Source organism: Hemicordylus capensis, chromosome 15 (assembly GCF_027244095.1).
Source record: "Hemicordylus capensis ecotype Gifberg chromosome 15, rHemCap1.1.pri, whole genome shotgun sequence".
Classification (NCBI taxonomy): Eukaryota; Metazoa; Chordata; class Lepidosauria; order Squamata; family Cordylidae; genus Hemicordylus; species Hemicordylus capensis.
In genome coordinates this window covers 19,850,999-19,865,771 of record NC_069671.1, presented here as the reverse complement: position 1 = coordinate 19,865,771, position 14,773 = coordinate 19,850,999, and the positions used below count along the sequence as shown (strand labels likewise).

The window sequence follows — 14,773 nt, the reverse complement described above, 5'->3', positions numbered from 1 at the left end:
AGGCGCGCCATTGCCTCTCAAAACCGCCGAGTAAGCCGCCTGTCAGGCAGAACTGCAAAGCTGAAGCGGTGATGCCCAGGCGCTGAGTGAATTCTGTCAGCACAGGGCTTTGTGCCTCCCTTGCCGGTGCGCTCTGTCTGTGAGGCGTCTGGCGCACCTTTTCCTGCCGAACGCGTTTCGTTTATTTGCTCCGTTCTCTTTTTTCTCTATCCTGGCCTGAAGGGCAGGCCTAGCGTGGATAAAAATGCGTGCTGTCATCGAAGGCGACACTCAGAGGCGTCTCTCTGTGCCTTGGCGTTGTGGAGCGCGCCCCTTGCGGAGAAGGGCTGGTGTCAGTCTGGCTGCTCACACGGGGCCTCACACATCCTAGATCGGGGCCACGGCTGCACCTGCAGGACGCTCTGGCGAAATTGCCTCCATTTGTCTTTCCTTGCACACATAGCAACCTGTCTTCGGATTTCACGCTCATCGGGGAGAGAGAGAGGAGGCGGCGGAAGGCAGAACTCCTGTCTGAAGAGTCCCTCTGCTGGCAGGAAGCAACGTGGATCTGAAAAAGCCACCACTGGCTGCTCAGAGAGTCTTGGAAGGGGATGAGGAGGAGGGGGGGCATGGGTGGGAAGGGTGGCTGGCAGGGACCCTTCTGGTTCCAGGAAAAGCAAGCCGTGGGGCTGGTGCTCATGTCTACACAGAGCGGCTGAGCGGACTTAACTGCCTTAAGCGGAGCAGTGGGGTTTGGGTGGGTGCAAAGGCGGCTCCCGTTGGGTGCCGATGCCCTCTTGCCAAGTGGCCTCCTGGCATGGCCCTCCGGGGGCTGTTCTTTCGCTGAGGCTCGGCTCGGATGTACCCAGTTGCTGGGTTCCCATGGCAAACGCATAAGAACAGCCCTGCTGCTGGATCAGGCCCAAGGCGGCCCATCTCGTCCAGCATCCTGTTTCACACAGTGGCCCACCAGATGCCTCTGGGGAGCCCACAGGCAAGAGGTGTGTGCATGCCCTCTCTCTTGCTGTTGTTGCTCCCCTGCAACTGGGATTGAGAGGCATCTTGCCTCTGAGGCTGGAGGTGGCCTATAGCCATCAAATCTAGTAGCCATTGATAGACCTCTATGAATTTGTCTAAGCCCCTTTTAAAGCCATCCAAGCTGGTGGCCATCACCACATCCCATGGCAAGGAATTCCATATAAGCTTCTTGGGAGGGAGGGCATGAATAAAACGTGATTAAATTCAAAATGAAAGAGCATGTGCTTGGAAACAAAAACCCAGATTTCTGCACCAAGAAAAACTGAATTATTTCACCTGCAAACATTATTCACATGAGGTCACTTTTATTATTTTATTATTATTTTATTTAATTATTCAGTACAATCGTATACCGCCCTATACAAAAGGGCGGTTCCCAATATAAAAAACATTAACATGATTAAAACCATTTAAAATACAATAAAAACTCTGAAAACTGAAGCTTTAAAGCTATAAACTAAGAGCCCGATTCAACAGACGTGTTTTAGGTCCTTCTTGAAAACATTCAGAGAAGGGGAAACTAATTTCATTAGGAAACACATTCCAGAGTTTTGCTTGTGTCTCCTTCATTTGCGCATCCTGCTAGTCGGGGGGCGGGGGGAGCTCGCCCTGCAGTGCATTGACACACACACACACCCCGAATTTAAAAAATACATCACTGGAAATATTATTTGGTCCCATCTCTGACTTCTGAGATTTCAGCAAGTCCTGCAAATTGCCTTCGACGTGATTTTTGGAAGCTAATATTCCCAGAACTGGTTGTGCTCTGCAACTGGTGTGCGATTTCTGTGGCTGGTGTGCATGTGCAGGGTCTTGAAGAGTGCCCCCTTGCCACAGGCACTGGTGACGCCCAGCACCACCCCTCCTGCACACACAGCTGGTTTGCAGCTCCGACTTCCCCGGGCCTGTGCTCTGCTCCTTCCCTCAACGTGCGCTGTGCTGAGCCTGCCGGAGAAGGACTGGAAGAACCCCAACGTGGTGCTTTGTTGGCAAGAAGGGTGCGCGGAATCGCCAGGCCACTCTCCATCCAGCAGGGACGCGAGAGGCTCCTGTCCCGACACGAAGGTAAGGCAGGTGGCGGGTCTCTCTTGCTCCTGTAACTCCCCTCTCCGTGCTGGATATTTAGGGCCTACGACGATACGATGGGCGTGTTCTTTGCTCGCAGGCGCTGTAACCACCATGACAGGCCGTCAAGGGGGGAAAGAGGCATGGGCAGAAAAGGAGGATTTCTTAGAGGTTAATGCTACTTTGGGGGAGGAGGGGGTGGGGAATCCGGAGCAGTGCAAGAGACCCGCCTGCATCCTGCCGTGCCCAAATTACTTTGTCTGGGGGGGAAATATTGGCTTAGATCCTTGTTAATCAAAGGTACGCCATCAAAAACGAAAGGTGAAGGTGCCACATTTTTGCAGAGGAAGTATGTGGAAATGGCAGCAGATCCAGTGTGAAGACCCCTCTCTATTATGTCGGACTTCCTGCCCCAAGAAACCAGGAGAGCTGGTCTTGTGGGAGCGAGCTGAGCAAACATCTCCTTCTTAAGCACATTATGCTGCAAATCCCATTAGGGAAGTAGAGCTAGTTCAGGCGGCCGAGGCTGGCATGGGACACTTCCTTCCCGGGGGTGTGGGGGGGTGCGCACGCACGCGCGCACTCACACGAGCTCTGCCTTTCTGCTTCACCGGCCCCAAATCCCAAGACAAAACTGGAGCTGTTTGCTGAGGTGTGGGGTGTGTCCTCTGGGCCTGCCTGCCCTTCAAGGGAAAGGTGGACTCCCTTCCATGCCGCTCTGCTGTGCTCCTTGGCACGAGGCCCCCACCCGCCTGTGCCCTTGGCTTAGCTCTGCACTTGCCGCGGCTTCTCTGCCACACTCGGGCCCTTCGTGTGCCCAGAAATCTCATTACCTGCATTAGGAGGTTTACTGGCTGGAGAGCTGTCAAGCCAGGCACTTTGCTGACACCAGGCCACTTTGAAACGCCACTGCCCTCATTTCCTGGAGCTGCTGGGCGGGGGGGGGGGGGCTGGTCCTGCTAGGGGGCCCCAAGAGCTGCCTTTGCATCCCGGATCTCCTTGTTCCAGAGGCAGCCAAGCAAAGCGAGTGGGGCTCTAGCGTCCCGGGTTCACTCCCAGGTGGCATCTCCAGGTGGGGCTTGGGGGACACCTGCCTGCAGCCTTGGAGCTGTGCCTTAGAAGATGTGCCGCAGGCAGAAGCCCAACAGGAGAACTGCCAGCAATAGAAGCCACAATGGTGTGGCGGGGACAGCATGAGCTCAGGGAACAGCTGGTTGGTACTTAGGGATAGGGGAGTGCCGAAAAGGGGGTCTGCCAGTGTGCTTGAAATCACACAGGTAGACCAAAGTTTTCCTGGTCAGTTGACAATCCATGCTTTTGCTCTCTCCCTTTAATTTCTTATTTTGCTCTGTGTTTCTAAGCCATTCACACGTTACATTCAACACTCGTCAGACAAGTGTGCAGTGGCTGTACACAGGTACAGTCGTTCATGTAATGCTGAATGCAGGTACAGAAGTACACTTCCTGTCTGTGCCATGCATTTGAAGCGCCTGTATCCGGGTTCACTTTTAAAATGAACACAGGTACAGTCATTCACACAAACATGTGTACAGACATCTGAACACTCATACAGCATAATGTCTAATTGGGCTCCTGTGTCTTTTGTGTCCACACACTTGCACACCTTGTTTCCAGCATCCTGTCCATCCCAGGTGGCCATTTTGCTTAGGAGGTGTGCACATTCTGTCACTTGGTGTCGCTCTTCCCAGTTTCTGCAGATATGGATGTTTTGTCATTCTCGGTTCTGTCACTGGATGTCGCAGTTTGCCATCTCTGCAGCAATTTAGGTGTATATTGTCATTCTCTGTTCTGGTACTAGGTGTCGCTGTTTGTAGGTTCAGTCTCAGAAAAGCTAATATTTGTGTGTTTTGTAACACCATGTTCTGCCAATAGCGGCTGCTGATGGCATCTCCTGCTGATATGGATGAAGTATTAAGGGATTAGACTGCAAGGAGCACCTTAGGAGAGACCATCAGCCTATTGCTGTCCAGAGAGGAATCTTGTTTAAGAACAGAATTTGCATGCATCTGATTCCAGAACCAGGTAACGATCCACAGTAGTCTATCCAGACATGCTGATTGTGTAAAGGCACCTAAAGCAGCACCAGTGGTCTCCTCTGAAGCCGCATTGTTCACAACACGGGGCTAGAGAATGAGTGTGTCTGGGGCGCCTTCTCGTTCCTTTCCCAGCTTTCCTTGCCAGGAGGAGTACAGCTTAATCACATGTCAAGAGGCTGGAGAATGATAGCATTTTTGCCCTGCTGGACCGGCCTGATTAAAACTCAGTAATAATACAAATAATTTTGAGGGGAAGAGCACCTGATGAGGATATTAAATACCGATGAGCGAAGAGGCAGCAACTGTAAAACTGCATGGCTCAGATGAGAAATTTTTTTAAAAAACAAAACCCCGCTCATCTCTCACTTTGATTGAATGTTCGCTTCCAAAATTAACCTTCAAATTTATCTAAAAATAAATTCGTAGCTATGCTTGGTATTCACGGAGCCTGTAACACTGCCTTACTCACTCCCTCCTGGTTCAGAGGCAGGCAGGTCTGCTGGTGCTACGTGTACTTTGAGAGTGTCTCAGAGAAAAGATGGGTTTGGGGTGGGGGCGGGTTGAAACAGGGATGGCCAACCTGAGGTTCTTCAGCTGTTACATTCTACAGAGACAAAAGTATTGGGCAGTATAGAAATATGTTAAACAAAATAAATGAATGAACTCCCATCACCCCCTGCTGCAATGTTGAGGCAGTGGGTGATGGGCATTGTAGTGCAATTACAGCTGGGACACCTTAAGAGTAGCCACCCCTGACCTAAGGCAATCAACTACCCCAAGGTTTCTCGCGATGTCTGTGACAAGGCAGAGATTTGTTGCTTCCAAGCGCTACGTTGGGGTGCAAAAGGGTTCAGAAAGGACATCAGAGCCCTGTTGCTTCTTAAAGGTGAATACATTTATTACAGAACTGCATGTTTTTGCGCTGCAGCTTGCAAAATAAGATGCTTGCAAATTGGACTTTAATTTATTTTATTTGGTTTTAGTCTTGTAAATGTGTGTTTATTGTTCAGGAGCTGTTTTGTTTGGTCATTGACCATAACTAAACTAAACTAAACCTTTATTTGGGCGCTAAACAGTCTGAAATTCAGAGGCCCAATTCAGTTGGGGTCAAGGTGCTGTGCGGAGGGGAATTAACTCTCTCCAGCCCGGTTCTGGCCAGGATCCAGATTGCCCTCTGCCATTAGTCAATAAAAGTGTACTTCTTTTTCTTCCAACAGCATCTCCTCCTTCAATCAGTTGTTTCTTTGCTTTGTTACTCCAGGGAGGGGGAAGAGGGGGGTTTTCTGATGATAATTTTAAGAAATTGTGTTTGAGCATTTATAAGAGGGGCTTCTCAAATCCCTTCCTGACTTCTTCTCTTAATTGCGAGAGGAGAATAAAGGGCTTGGGGGGTGGGAGAAGGAATCAGGGAGCGGCTCTGGGTAATGTGTTAATTTTAATTGAACAATTACCTCTTCTCCTGAAGAGTTCATTACTGAGACGCTCGTTGTCAGCTGTTGTTATTGTTTTAAGATGAATGCTAGAGAATCAATTTATAAATTTTTTTAAAGCAGTTGCAAACCTGATTCTCGCACTTGCCTGTTAGGTGCTGGTGTGCGAAATAACTCCAAGAAAAATCTTGCTAGTCTTATCCCTTCTGTTTTTAAGGCACTGTTTTCTACGCCGGATTCCGGAACTTTCAAAAATGCCCTGACTTTGGGCACCACGACCAGCATGTAGCAAGGGTGTCCTCTTGATGGAATTGCATCGTAGGGGAGGGTTTGCTTACCGCCACCAAGAACAATCTCCTAGCTGTGACAGTTCCCTCTTTTTTAAAAGATGTGGTTTTGTCTTCTAGAATTCTGGAAATTGCAGATACCCCAATTAGGTGCACCAAAATTGGCAGAAAAATCGAAGAAAAGTCTCTGTCCTCCTTTTTAAAGTCATTATTTTGTCTGCCATTTTCCTGAAACTGGCCAAAAAATACCTCAACTTGTGCCCCCAAATCATCAGCTTGTGTGGCCACCTCCAGCCTCAGAGGAAAGATGCTGCTAAATACCAGTTGCAGGGGGGCAATGACAGAAGAGGGGGCAAGCCCTCACCCCGCTGCCTGTGGTCATCCCAGAGGCATCTGGTGGGCCACTGGGTGAAACAGGATGCTGGACTAGATGGGCCTTGAGCTTGATCAAGCAGGGCTGTTCTCATCCCCTCTTGTTTAAACTGCACTTATTAGCTTCTATATATTTAATTCTCTAAGACGTACCTGTGGCTAATCCCATGTGTGGCAGCTCTCACGAGAGTTCAGAGAGCTGTGGGATAGCCACGGGTGGGAGGGAAGAAAATGGTGGCACTAGCTGGGGGTGGAAACAGTGGCAAACCGTGGTGGAGACCGGTTGATAGGGAACAGCAGTGGAGACCAGTTGACCAGTCAGCAGGGAACGGGGTGGAGACCAGTCAGCAGGTGACAGGGGTGGAGACCAGTTGACCGGTCAACAGGGAACAAGGTGGAGACCAGTCGGCAAGAAGCAGGGCTGCAGACCAGTTGACCGGTCAACCAGTCGGCAGGGAACCGCGGTCGAGACCAGTTGACCGGTCAACAGGGAACAGGGGTGGAGACTGGTTGAAAGATATCCCAAATGTGGGCATCAAAATCTGTTATTTTTTCCTTCTTGTTTTAGAAACTTTTAATTTCCCAGGAAAGAATATCAGGCTGTGGCGCCCCAGTTCTAAAGCTGCCCATTTCACTTGTCCCTTAAAACTGCTTTGTGTTAAATAAATTTCAAGATCCTAAGTGATGTAAGGAGAGAGTTGATCAAGCCACCCACTGCAGCGTTGCTTCCAGAGGGGCGGGAGGTACCGAAGCAGGTATGTGGCACTTAATTGCAGTCGCTTGGTTTATCACAGAATGTGCCAGTTTCCGAGTGTCACAGAAGTCTTCAGGTGGCAGCAGGACTCTGCCATGGCTTAACAACTTGTGTCAGTGTCACCATTCAGCAAGCACTGATGAGTGACTGGTCTGCGTGAGTGTGTGTGTGTTTGCGACTCACCGTCTCGTAGCTTTTTTATGGCTGACTTCTTCCGAGGTCTCTATAAGAGAGCCGCGGAGGAAAGCCTCATCAGTGTCAAAAATGAGATTAACACTGGAGTTGCAAAGCTGCAATTTGGGTGTCTCCCTCCCGTCTGCTGTCTTGTGGGTGACTTACATGCCCAAAGCAGAGAGAACGAAAGAGCCTCCCTTGGAATATTTACTCTGCGATCTTCAGATCACTTGCTTCGCTCATTACCGGCAGACTCCTCTGACGCGTGCAATTTATGCCGCGCTCCATCATTGCCTGGGCGCCTGTCTTGCTCCAGCGTGACAAAGCGCAGGAATGACCCCGGCTGTAATTGACTTTCCCTGCTAAGGGCAGCAGCAGCCAGCTGGAGGCAGCTCCGTCTTCCCACCCCTCCAGGCACTGGGGATACCCAGCAGGGAAAACCCTGGACCCAGGGGAGCTGGGAGGGGCTTTGCCGCAGCCCGGCTGCAGCTCAGTGGAAGAGCTCCTGCTTTGTTTTGCTGCACAGGCGGTCCCTGGCTCGATCCCTGGCAGCATCTCCAGGCAAGGCTGAGAAAGACCCTGCTCTGACTGGCAGCCGCTGTCCAAGAGTTTAGTCGGCACTGGCTAGATGGACCAAGGGCCTGCAGACGGCAGCTTCCTCGTTCGTCTGTGAGGAAAAGCTGTAGCTCAGTGACAGAGAATCTGCTTAGCGTGCCCAAGGTCCCAGGTTCAATCCTTCACATCTCCAGGGAGAGCTAGAAAATATCCCTCTGGGATCCTGGACGGCTGCTGCCGGTCAGTGTTGACAATAGCTGGATGGCCCTTCATGCAACAGCAGGCTACAAGACGGGAAGTTTGCATATTCAACATGCTGTCTTGCATTCTACAAGCTGCCTTTTTAAACCAGAAAAGATGGTCTTTGTTGTTAGAAATAAATGACACACGTGCCGAGGGGTTCTCTTTCTTGCCTACCTCTGCCTAATTGCTGATGTAAAAATAAATGAAATGGGGAAAAACTGCACCTTAAGAGTGCTCTGCTGCTAAGCAGCTGCATCCTTGCATGGCCCCCTGCACCTAATGGTGTTAGCCATCACCCCCGAGGCTAGTAGATGACTTCTTCTGCTTTATTCCCCTGGCAGGGCTTCTGGCTCTTCAACAGAGACCTGGGGACGCAGCAAAGGGGAACGCTTCATCTGTTGGACATCTACCCATCAGCCCTGAGCAAAGCACAGAAGCTAAGCCAGAAATCCTTCTGGGGGAATTCCTGCCACGTTATCGGTCAGTCTGTGCTGCCCTCTGGTGCACCAGCTTCACACTGCAAGACATTCTCTGGTTTTGCTTTTGTGTGCGAGAGAGAAAGAAACCAAAAAAGACAAGCCCTTTGGCCAGGAGCAGTCTAGCCACCTTGCTTTAAGAAAGCCTCTCTTTCTCCGCAGCAACTCTGAAACCATCAACTAAATGCCACACTGTTGGCGGCACCACATGTGCTTGGATTAGCTCCAGGGGCCGGACCTTGGGGCAAAAGAGACACCCACCCACCCCACTGCACAGGGTGTGTGTGTGTGCTGAGCCCTCCATTTCAGCTTCTCCTCGGATGTCCCCAACTTGGACGCACACCGGAGTTGGAAACAAAAGGAGGGCAACAGAGGTGCGTTGGCTTTTATTCCTAAATAAATAAAATCGGAGAACACTTTGTGCAAAATAAAACTCTGTCTAGGAAGAGGCCGCAGCCCCTGGCGGAAGGAACAGCGGATGCCCCGGTGGGCCTGGCTGGCTCCCTCGGCAACTGCGGCATGTTGAACTCCTGGGGGCAAGGCTGGGGGGCAGGTCTCCGCTGGGGAGGAGCCGTCCTGCTCTCGGCGCTCCAGCCCGTCTGACGAGGTTCCTGGCTTCCCCGGCATCTGGTGGAATCTGGCAACAGTCGGAGACGTTTGGCTGGCTTTGTTTTTGAAAAGCCGGCTTCTGGTCCTCGCGGCTGTGCAGAGCAGCTCAGGAAGAAGGCGGCAGGTGCGACATCCTGGCCCAGGCTTCAGGCTGCACTCCGTGGCCCCGTAACCCAGGGGATGGGGCGGAGCAGGAGCGTCCCGAGAGGGAGCAGCCGGGAGCCAGAGGGGCTGGGCCGGTGCTTGTGCAGAGGCTGCCCCCACCCTCCGGCCCAGGTTAGACATGGGAACCTTCCTTGCTCCAGTTCTGCGGGCAGCTGGCCCCAGAAGAGCCCAAGCTGTCCAGCGGGACCACCACCACCTCGTCCGGGTGAGAATTCTTGTTCAGCTCCACCACCCGGGGTACCACCGTTGACCAGCGATCTGCAGAGAGAGAAAAAGGCCGTGGGGCACAGAGGCCATGGAAGGGATGCCCCCTCCCATACTGGCCAGGAGAGAGGCCCCCCCGCCCAGGAACTCCTGGACCGGGCCGCCCTCCAGGTGGCTTAGGGCAGCTTCTCCTGGACCCAGAGCGCCCGCCTCCATACTCCTCGTCCCTGCTGAACCACACCTCCCATCAGCCGAGCTGGAGGGGGCCATCTTTGCCCAGCCCTGGCCAGAAGGCACCTTCTCAAGGGGGGAGGGGGGCTCTCTTCCCTTTAGCGGAGGGAGAGCAGCTGTCCCTCTTCAGCCCAGCAGACCATCCCTGGGGTCTAGTTGGAGCCCTTTCCTTGCTGGCTTCCTTCTCACCCAGAGGCATCTCCCTGAGAGCAGCCGAACTGCAGCCTGCAGAAGCAACCCTCTGGGCCCGCCAGACGGCCGAGTGCCTCCGCTAGCTGGGAAAGGCGGGCCTGCTTGGCCCCTGAGCGTAGCTGCCAGAAGTGCCCTTCAGCTAGCTCCCACCCCACCCCGGCTTACTCGGAGCCTGGACCCCTGACCCTGCCAGGCCACTCACCTCTCCGCAGCCGGCTCACCGTCTGGGAGAAGCCGTAATACTGATAGGTCTCGTTCTTGCCGGGGTCTTCATTGATGATGCCCAAGTTCTGGTTCCAGTGAGACCAGTTGACCTCGTCCACCCTGGCGGGGGGAGAAGCAGAGTGTGGTAAGCAGGGGAAAGAAGCCCAACTGTGGCTCCTGTCCAGGAGAGAAGCGATTCCTTGGGGCCAGACTGCTCACCAAGATGGGGTCATGGACAGCTCAGATAGAATGCTACACCCCAGGGGTTCTCAACCTTGGGTCGCCAGTAGCTGCCGGACTCTGGCCTACACAATAGCCTAATAGGAAGGCTCTAGTGGCTGAGGATGCTGGGCGTTGTAGTCCCATCAAAAGGTAGGGAAGCCCTGTGCTAAGCCATGACCCACAGCAAGCCTCAGGTTCACACCCTTCTTCTCCACCCCTGAGAGGAAGAGATTTGAAGCGTCCGCCCCGTTTCCCCTTTTGTCCCAATACAGGAAGACAGTTTGTTCAAACCACACGTTTTGTTAACAAACCAGGGTTTCAAGCCATGGCTGAATCCCAGCTACAGTCCCTACAAACCTTGGCTTCCCCCTAGTGGATGAATCGGGATGCTTTACACTTCTTATGAAAGGGACCAAGCTGTAGCACCATGTGTGAATTCTGCCAGACAGAATCTGGGTTCAGTGTTGGGGTCAATCTGGGTTCAGTGTTGGGGTCACAGGTTATTTAGAACTCAAAAGTTACTCCAACTTCCAATGGAGCAAAACCATGCAGAATAAAGACTCCTGCTAACTTGCCTCTGGGTTGCAGAAGCCCTTTCTCTGGGGTGCAACGTTTGGATGGGAGCAGAGTTCCATAAAAACAGGTATGCACCCTCTCGGCCAGGGTTCCCTGGAACAAGGGCTCCTAGATGATGTGGACTACAACTCCCATCATCTCCAGGTGCAATGGCCTTTGGCTGGGGATGATGGGAGTTGAGTTGTAGTCAACAACAGCTGGGGCTCATGGGAACCTAGGAAGCTGCCATATACTGAGTCAGACCCTTGGTCGGTCTAGCTCAGTATTGTCTGCACAGACTGGCAGCAGCTTCTCCAAGCTTGCAGGCAAGAATCTCTCTCAGCCCTCTCTTGGAGATGCTGCCAGGGAGGGAACCTGGAACCTTCTGCTTTCCCCAGAGTGGCTCCATCCCCTCCTGAGGGGAATATCTTACAGTGCTCACACATGTCATCTCCCATTCAAATGCACACTAGGGCAGACCCTGCTTAGCTAAGAGGACAAGTCATGTTTGCTGCCACCAGACCAGCTCTACCCTCCCGTTGAAGGGAACCCTGCTCCAGACCCCAGGCCTCGCCTCGAAGGGGAGGGCCTTGGCTGTGCCCACACCGTCACCATCCACGCTCACCTGAAGCACCAGCGGCGGTCAGGCGTCCCATCCAGGGCCTTCCCAACGGTGACCATTTCTCCCGAGCGAAAGGCTTTCCGGACGAACACAGGGAAGGACCTCTCAATGTCCAGGATGGTGGTGGCCCACTGGAGGCAGCAGAGGAGGGGGAAACGTTACCGCCAAGACCCAGCCCTGGCAGCAGCCCAGCAATAAGCCGTGACAAGCATGCCTGACACATGTCAGCATTGAGGAGGTCTCTGGGTTAAGCAGATCTGCAGGGGGAATTCAGGCCACCGGCTAGCAGCAAAAGAGTTGGGCAGGGGGCATTTGACTGTCACCCAGCGCACTGGACTGGGCACCCTCTGGACACCGGAGGGCTCGGCCCCCAGCCCTCCCTGGCGGTCCCTACCTGCAGCTTCCAGATCTGCTTGCTCTCCTTGGAGACCTGGCCCACCGTCTCCCCCATGAGGGCGATCAGCATGTTGAGCAGGAGGACGAAGGTGAGGATGATGTAGGTGACCAGGAGGATGACGAAGACCCCGGGGTATTTGGCGTTCTCGATCATCTCCAGGTCCCCCATGCCGATGGTCAGCTTGAAGAGGTCCAGGAGGAAGGTGCTGAAGGTGGTGCTGTCCCGGCAGGAGGGGTAGGCGGGGGCCGTGCAGTTGCCCTGCTCCTCGGTGCAGGCCTCCATGCTGGGGCAGGGGTTCAGCAGGGAGACCAAGGCTGGAGAGGGAGCGGGAGGGGTCTTGGGTCCAGGCCAAGGCAGCCAGGGACCACAAACAGGAATCGGGGCGGGTGGGTGGGGGCACTTCTCAAGGCGAAAGGCTCCCCGACTCAAATGTGCTTGCAAATCCCACATGCAGGCAATTCCTCTAAACTTCCTTGGGGAGGAGAGCTGTCCTCTCTGCTAAGCAAGATCCACCTTGGTTTGCATTTGGATGGGTGGCCACATGAGAGTTGGAACTTCCACTCAGGGGAAGAGCATCTGCTTTTGTGCAGAAGGTCCCAGGTTCCGTCCCTGGCAGCACAGAGACATAGAACGTAGGAAGCTGCCCTGTGCTGAGTCAGACCCTCGGTCCACCTAGCTCAGTATTGTCTTCACAGACTGGCAGCCACTTCTCCAAGGTTGCATGCAGGAGGCTATCTCTCAGCCCTATCTCGTTGGAGATGCTGCCAGTTGGGGCTGGGAAAGACTCTTGCCTGAAGCCTGCCAGGGAAGCTGCTGCCAGTCAGTGTAGACAATACTGAGCTAGTTGGACTAAGGGCCTGACTCAGTATTCCCAATGCCTCAGATTGGAGATTCTACACCCTGGTGGTGTTTTCTTTTGTTAAAACTCTCTTAAACTAAACATTTATATCTGGAAACAAAAACAAACCCACCACACTCCTATCTGGAAACAGAAATAGAACGCAGCCTGTTGCAACGAATGTGCAAATCTTGGTCAGCCAACTGGCTTGGTTTTGGTTTTCAGTCCTCCTGCTGAACAAACCAGCTGGCCAGGCCCTACCTGTGGACGGGTGCCCCCTCACCTGACGCGTAGCCAATCATGAACAGCACGTAGACCAGAAGGAACCGGAAGAGATCTTTGAAGAGGATCTGCAGTTGGAGAGGGGAGAGCACAAAGGTCAGCAGCACACAGAAGAGCATGTGCAGAGTGCTTTATTTTTAGCTGCTGCTGAGTAACTGCTTCTGAGAAAAACAAGCCGGTCGAACAGCGTGCCTTTGAGAGGGGGATGCGGCACCTATAAGACTAGGGATTTAGTGCTGCTCAGACCAAGATTGCTCTAGAACAATAGCAGCCAACAAGCCGGGGGGCACCAGAAGAAATGCAGCTGGCTCCGGTTCCCAGCAGCCCCCTCCCATCCAGCCTCTCCCCACAGTCAACGAGAGCTGTGCTGCCTGCAGGCTGGCCATCCTCAGGTAGAGCTGGGTCACTGCAGGCAGCATGGCTCCCGTGAATGGCGGGGAGGGGCAGGACGGAAGAGAGAGGCTGCCGGTAACCAGAGGCATTGGCAACCCTCGCTAGCTGGGCAAAGAGGTGGTGATTCTCTTCACTGAGCAGGGGGAGAGCAACTGGCCCTCTCCACCCCCAGCACAGCATCCCTCCAGTGACTGTTGCTGGGGTCTATCTTGAGTTTATTTTTGGATCGTGAACCCTTCGGGGACAGGGAGCCATCTTATTCATTTATTCATTCATTCATTCATTTATTTCTCTGCGTGAACCGCTTTGGAAACTTTTGTTCCAAAGCGGTCTATAAATCTGTATTTGCCCTCCCTTCCCCCGGAGCACCTTCTGGATCATGATGCTGTAAGTCCCGGTCAGCTTGAGGCCTCGGGTGAAGTACAGAGCATTCATCCAGCCCAAAACCAGGGCAAAGACCATGACGGCCAGATAGGCCTCGATCCCCGTCAGGTACAGCGCTGCCGCCACTAGCACCAAGACCGAGTAGATGAAGCTAGAGAGGGCCGGCCAAGAAAGCAAGACACAGTCAGAGGGAGACGGAGAGAGAGGGACTCCTGACATCTCTGGGTGGGTCTGTCTGCAGTCAGGAAGCCCCCTCGTGCACGCCCCAGGACACGTGGGAGAGGCTCCCAATTCCGCAAGGTCTCCAGGGTTGCTGGTGGGCAAAGAAGTCCCCAACGTGTGTGTCCCCCCCAATCTATCTCAGGGGTTCCCAACCTGGGTTCCCCAGATGCAGAGGGACTACAGCTCCCATCACCCCCTGCCTCAAGGGTCTGAGTGGCCAGGAAGTTCCACAGCTCGAGCTAAGAGGCCTGTCCGCATCGCAACCATTCCGTGCCTTCAGTGCCTGTCTGTCTCTGCCAGGAAGCATTTGTACTCACTAGAGTAGTTGGAAGGAGCCATCGATGAAGAAAGAATTCACCCCAGGGCACTTCTTCATGAACAGGTCTTTGATCTGGGGAGAGAAGAGGAGATGGAAGGGGGGACCTGAGGAGGGCACAGAGGGGGAGCAGCTGCCAGGATAGGAAACAGGCAGGGAGAGAACAGGAAGAGAGGTGAAGGGAAGAGGGGGTTTGCAGGCCATACAAAAGGATGTGCCAGCAGGGGTGCTTTTTAGAAGTATTCCTGTCATCTACGGAGTAATTTTTACCTGTAACTGAAAGCTGAGAAAGCCTGAGACAGAAGCAGTCTGTCGTATTTTGAATAAAGCTTTTTCCCTCTTTTTGTTTTTGCATGTTAGCTGCCTTTGAGTGCATTTTTAACTTGGGAAAGGGGATTTTACTCTGGTGTAACACATGTCTCAATTTGATCGCTCATCAGCTACCAAGTTTTTCTCATCACGTGTAAGCTGCACGTGGGAGGTTTTTATACTTTGCCAATAGGAAGA

General features: G+C 53.1%; 1 protein-coding gene and 1 long non-coding RNA gene across 4 annotated transcripts in view; one reads left to right on the top strand and one right to left on the bottom strand.

The window, feature by feature from the left end:
• Nucleotides 1–637: 637 nt before the first annotated feature.
• On the top strand, nucleotides 638–14,608 carry LOC128338206 (uncharacterized). Its single transcript, XR_008312548.1, has 2 exons — nucleotides 638–6,983; nucleotides 8,296–14,608. It is a non-coding gene; the product is annotated as an uncharacterized LOC128338206 (long non-coding RNA).
• Nucleotides 8,801–14,773, bottom strand: part of TRPV4 (transient receptor potential cation channel subfamily V member 4) — a 24,796-nt gene continuing 18,823 nt past the window's right edge. For all 3 annotated transcript variants that reach the window (XM_053280343.1, XM_053280342.1, XM_053280344.1), the window contains 7 exons: nucleotides 14,268–14,341; nucleotides 13,714–13,879; nucleotides 12,953–13,019; nucleotides 11,829–12,145; nucleotides 11,438–11,565; nucleotides 10,034–10,155; nucleotides 8,801–9,462 (listed from right to left, as the gene is read on the bottom strand). In XM_053280343.1, the coding sequence (XP_053136318.1) occupies nucleotides 9,317–9,462; nucleotides 10,034–10,155; nucleotides 11,438–11,565; nucleotides 11,829–12,145; nucleotides 12,953–13,019; nucleotides 13,714–13,879; nucleotides 14,268–14,341 (1,020 nt within the window). In that variant the 3' untranslated portion in view covers nucleotides 8,801–9,316. The remainder of the gene's footprint in view (nucleotides 9,463–10,033; nucleotides 10,156–11,437; nucleotides 11,566–11,828; nucleotides 12,146–12,952; nucleotides 13,020–13,713; nucleotides 13,880–14,267; nucleotides 14,342–14,773) is intronic.